The 6,000-nt window shown below is 37.6% G+C and overlaps 1 protein-coding gene across 1 annotated transcript in view; it reads left to right on the forward strand.

Annotated features, from left to right (window-relative positions):
* The first annotated feature begins 2,238 nt into the window (after positions 1-2,238).
* Positions 2,239-6,000, forward strand: part of LOC107036630 (dorsal-ventral patterning protein Sog) — a 35,331-nt gene continuing 31,569 nt past the window's right edge. The window contains exon 1 of the mRNA XM_015254707.1: positions 2,239-3,066. Coding sequence (XP_015110193.1) covers positions 2,940-3,066 — 127 coding nt within the window. The 5' untranslated portion in view covers positions 2,239-2,939. The remainder of the gene's footprint in view (positions 3,067-6,000) is intronic.

A 6,000-nucleotide genomic window follows, 5' to 3' on the forward strand; every position in this document is an offset into this window, starting at 1 on the left:
CTCGGGATTGAGAGCAGAAGAAAATGAGAATTAAAGAGGTTGAAATAAAATAAAAAAAAACTATAAAAAATGTTATAATAAAAAAAAATGAAATCTCGGAAGTGGTCCTTTCGTGTGTACACCCACGTGTTAAGACGCGTAGGCGAGCAAAACTCCTTTCCGGGGGCTCCCCCATAAGCATTACATATACCTCCGCCCAATTCTCATCTCAAGATGCGCCCACATGCCAAAAAAACCATGGGAAATAAATTTATACAATTTTTGCAGGCAAAAAAAGTCACGGTAAACCCGATTTTCCCTTATAAAGTCAGTTTTTCTAATAGCCAACTTATTTAATTCCTGGGAGAGACCTGAGATAATCCCATAACGGGAGCGTAAAAATCATCATTTTGATTAAATAAATAATTTCTTGAAATTGATAAACAAATTAAAAACCCAAAAATCAAACCAAATACCTTAAGAAAAAAGCCACGCGGCTTTTCTACTTCTATTTCTATTCATTTATTTACGGCTTCACCTTTAAAGGTTAAAAAAAATGTTTTAAGATTTGTTGTAAACCTGAAAAGGTTTAAATCAAATTGTTGGCGTAAAAAAAAATAGAAATTTTTTTATCGAACTTCCATTATATAGCTTGACTCTCGGCGTTTTTAAAACACTGGTCACAGCTCTAATTCGCTCTACACCTTCCCGAAAAAACAAGAAACAGAAATCGGCGAAACAAGATGATGAAAACATTAATTGCGAAATTCGCGGAATTAATTTACTTAGAGGCTTTCATGATCACCTTGCGGAGCCGGAAATTTTCCGTTCCACCGAACGCAACAGGTTTCAACCCCCCAACTCCACCGGAACCTTAGGAAAACCGCGGGTAATTTGAAGATTCTCCGCAGAGGACGGAAGCGTGGCGGAAGCGTTTTTAATCATCGAATTAAATTACCGGCGCAAAAAATTCTAAAAAAATTAACTTACGTTCCCATCATACCGCTGGACTCCCGGCGGTTCCAAAACACTGATCATAACCCCAATTCCGTCAACTCCTCTCCAAGAAAATCAGAAAACTAGAAATCGGAAGGATCGCGTGACGTCACGAATCGCGAAAACATTAATTGCAATATCCGCAGAACTAATTTACTTAGAGGCTTTCATGACCACCTTGCGGAGCCAGAAATTTTCCGTTCCACCGAGCACAACAGGTTTCAACTCCCCAACCCCATCAGAACCTTAGAAAAACCGCGGGTAATTTGAAAACTCTCCGCAGGTGACGGATGCGTGGCGGAGGCGTTTTTCATCATCAAATTAAATTTTCGGCGCAAAAAATTCTAAAAAATTCAATTGCGCTCCTATCATACCGTTGAACTCCCGGCGGTTCTAAAACACAGATCATAACCCCAATTCCGTCAACTCCTCCCCAAGAAAATCAGAAAACCAGAAATCGGGAGGATCGCGTGACGTCACAAATCGCGAAAACATTAATTGCAATATCCGCGGAACTAATTTACTTAGAGGCTTTCATGACCACCTTGCGGAGCCGGAAATTTTCCGTTCCACCGAACGCAACAGGTTTCAACCCTCCAACTCCACCGGAACCTTAGGAAAACCGCGGGTAATTTGAAAACGCCGCAGAGGACGGAAGCGTGGCGGAAGCGTTTTTCATCATCGAATTAAATTACCGGCGCCAAAAATTCTAAAAAAATTAAGTTACGTTCCCATCATACCGCTGGACTCCCTGCGGTTCCAAAACACTGATCATAACCCCAATTCCGTCAACTCCTCTCCAAGAAAATCAGAAAATCCGAAATCGGGAGGATCGCGTGACGTCACAAATCGCGAAACTATTAATTGCAATATCCGCGGAACTAATTCACTTAGAGGCTTTCATGACCACCTTGCGGAACCGAAAATTTCCCGTTCCACCGAATGCAACAGGTTTCACCCCCACCCCCGCCGGAACCACAAAAAAACGCGGCAAATTCAAAAATCGTCCGCAGCGGAGTCTCCAAATCCGCCGGAACGCACGTGAAAATCGCTAAATAAAAAAAAAAACGAGTAATTAGAGCCGCAGAAAATCCTCTCCACACCCACCACTACACCGTGCCACCTCCCCCACCCATGGCGCACACCGACGACGACGACCTGGGGGCCGGCTCGGCTTTTCTTCGGTCACTCAGTCACTCAGTCAGTCATTCATCCGCAAGCTAGCGAGTCGTGCGCACTTCGTAGCATTGAAAAATCTTAAATCGTACTCTTAAATCACTGCAATTGAATTTTTGGGGTGGGTCTGGGACATCTCGAGGATCACGGGGGAGTGATAAAAAAAAATCATCAATGTCAGTGAAAAAAATTGAGCAGAATGAAAAAACAATTTTTCAACTGAGAAATTGAAAAATACAACTGAGGTGGGCTCGAACGTTTGCGCATGCGTTTGAGCTAGTCAAAGAGGTTTTTCTCATCTTTTTTTTTTCCTAGTTGTGTTGTACCAACCGGCAATGATGACGATGATGAGACCGACGACAGTGCACGGGACTTTGTCAAATTGTCTGGATGTTTGTCGGGAATTTTTTTCACTGATTTGAAGTGGAAAAAAAAAATATTTGCAAAAAATTGAACTCATGTTCGGAGGTTTTTTCACACGTGCGGTTGACGTTGCCGTGGGACTTTGGTTTTATAACCGAGGACATTTCGACTGATTGATCGATTCGCTGGAATTAATCAGTTAAAATTGCTAATTGATTTGCAGTTTTTTCGGTCTGTGACTGTTTTCGTTGTTTTTATTGTTTATTTAATTTTGGGTTTTCGAGCCGATTGAGGCTCCTGTCGAAGGACTAAGAACTTTTTTTTTGTGGGACGAACGGTCTGTCACGTGCGGCACGAAGCAAAAGTGATTAGAGGGGGTTCTGAGATTTTTTAGCGGTTTTCTGAGTTTTGGAGACTTTGGGAAGATGATCGGGCTGGCTGGTGTTGCACTGGCGTTTCTACTGGGACTCACTGGGACTCCTGGGGGGGAGGCCAGGAAGGTCGCACCACTCATTGAGGACGAGTGGGCCAGGAGACCACATCGGGCTGCCGGTGAGATTTTTGAAAATAAATTTTTTGAGGGGTTTGCTGGCTTCGAGGGGAAATTTTGAAGTTTCTGGCGACGAAAATGAGAGAAGACGGTTTTGGGAAAATTGGGAGGTGTCTGGAATGGAAACATTTCGGACGGAATTTGGAAAAAAAAATTTTCGGGATTCGAAAGACGGAAATAAATGAGGAATTGAGGATTTTAGGAGAAACATTGATGATGTTTTTTATTGATATTTTCCAAAAATGGCGGGAGATCATTTTTGAAGCGCGAATGCAGTCAATAAAGCTGAGAGGAATGAAAAATAATTCTTTTGATATTTTTATTGCGCATTTTTTAATTTTAAAAAGTGAAAAATACTTTTTGTGCGTTGAATTCGGAATTTTTGGCGCCAAATGTCAACGGCAAAACATTGAAAATACTAGGGTGGGGAGGGAATTGTTTCTTTCAGGCTCGAAAATGAGGAAATATTTTTTTGTATTTTTTTATGAAGCTTTGAGAATTTTTTTTTATGAGAAATTGGAGATTTCGAGAGAAAATTTGTAGAAAATTTCAAATTTTGAAATGTGAAAAATTGCGGGAATATTGTTTCAAGCGAAGAATAATCAAATGCATCTCAGAAAGAACGAAAATACTTTTTCGGAATTTTTGCCGAATTTTTCCGCAATTTTCTTTGCAAAAATCGATTGAAAAAATCGAAAACAATGTTGAAAAAAATCGGAAATATCGATTTCAGGCACGGCATTGAGTCAATATGTCTCACAAAAAACAAAAATTCCCCTTGCCAATTTTTCCCGCGCATTTTTCGCTATTTGAAACTCAAAATTCAAATTTTCAATAGATCAAATGAGGAAGAATCGATTCAAAAAAACGCAAAATTCCCAAAAATATAAAAAATATTTCAATACCTTTCCTAAAAAAACAAAAACTCCCCTTTCCAATTTGTCTCGCGCTTTTGTCATCATTCGAAGCTAAAAATTTACATTTTCAAGGAAATTTTCAACAAATTTTCACGTCTTTCGGAGATTTCTAGCAAACTATCGATCGGATTAATACCAAAAAATATACCCTTTATGCGGTTTACTATTATTTAATAACTCACGGAGTTTCATCACTATGCGACCATTTAATTGCGTTTTTTCAAAACTTTTATAAATCGTTTGAAAAGTTCAGAAAAAACGCAGAAAAATTGTTGCACAGTGATGAAACTTCGTGAGTTATTGAATAGAGATGTGAAAATTATTTTACCGTTATTTTTTTTTCTCGTCATATGAAAAATGTATGACCGTCATGTGACGTCACATTTTTTTTTTCATAATTTGAGTAGCACTTTTTTTTTGTCATAATTTGAGTAATATCACATTATTTCCGGTATTTAGATGGGATATGATGGTCATATCAAATTTGTTACAAAAAAGTATGTAAATGTAAAAAAAATTGATATTTTACAAAATGTGATCGATGCGTTAATTTTTTAAATTAAATGTAACGAGTAGCCCTTCGTTTTGAAATTCAATTGACGTGCAATTGACGTGAATTGACGTGACGGGTTGAAATGTTGATGAAATTTAATAATTTTTTCTTTTCAATACAAAGAACAATTCTTTCCCTTCGTGATGAGCCTAAACTGAGCTCTATTGTTACATTTGTTTCTGAGTTATGAATAATTTTAAAAAAGTCTAAAGTGTCCATTTTACCCTACCCCCCCCCTAAGTCAATTTTGACTATTGACCAGTTTTCAATCAATATCTCGGAATCTAAGAGAGATAGCAAAATTTTTGTTATAACCTTTTTTGTGGAGCCGATTGAGTGCTACAAAAAATGTAATTACGAAAACTTCGCTCTCTCCCTTAGATTCGGAAATATTCCTCAAAAACTCAACTGGGAGATGAATCGACTCCGTTTACCACTTCACGCAGTAGCATTCAAGCCAGAAAGTGGGAGTATCTTGTACGAAGACTGAACTGTATTTTCTTCGCGTCAATCCGATCGACAGTTCACTGTCAGAAATTTTTTGAAATTTCATGGAAGATCTTATAGCAAATCTCATGAGAGCGATGTTCAATCGGATTTAGGGAAAAAATGGTCATGAAATTTCAAGTTTTAAGTAGAATTCACGGAAATTCATGAAACGGAAATTCATTTCCGTGCAAGTGAGATGGAAATTTCACAACTTGATTGAATTTTCAGTGAAACATGAATATTCAGAAAAAAAATGACATGAATTTTCTATTTTTCCCTGAATTTTTCGGTTTTTTCTGAATTTTCACTGAATAATTGATCTGAAAAATCAATGATTTTATTGATTTTCAGATCATTTGAACAGAAAATCAATGGAATATTTGATTTTTCAATTACCAGATTTCCTGGAATTTCAGTGCAACACGATAACAATTTTCGGAATTTGGCACGGGAAATTCCCCCATTAAAAAATATATTTAAAAAATATATAATATGGACCAATTCCATATATTTTTCAAATTTATAAGAAAAAGAAACAAATATATATAGGCTATACATTTTATATATTTTTTTTATATAAATTGGGCCAATTTAAGATATTTTTTTATATATTTTCCAAAATATAAATTTTTCCGTGCGGGTTCAGATAAAAATTTCTAACAAAATTTGCTTAAAATTTACAAGAAACGTAAAAATTGGCTGCGAGGAGACAGAACATCCTAGAAAAAATCAAAAATTTCCCCCAACCCCGGAAACCTCACCCAAACCGCAAAAAGCCCCAACAGCATTTCCCTCAATTTCAAAAAACTAAAAAATCGATAAACAATGATTCAATAAACTCCTCCGTCTCATCTCCGCCCGATTCTATAAATACCTGCCCTTATTGATCCCCAAACCCCGTCGTATTAATATCCCTCCCCCCTCTGTATATATGTCATCCCCGAAATACTGTCTCTCCCCCCCCCCCCCAAAACAAC

Source organism: Diachasma alloeum, unplaced genomic scaffold (genome assembly GCF_001412515.2).
Source record: "Diachasma alloeum isolate Michigan unplaced genomic scaffold, Dall2.0 Dall_scaffold_00210, whole genome shotgun sequence".
Lineage (NCBI taxonomy): Eukaryota > Metazoa > Arthropoda > Insecta > Hymenoptera > Braconidae > Diachasma > Diachasma alloeum.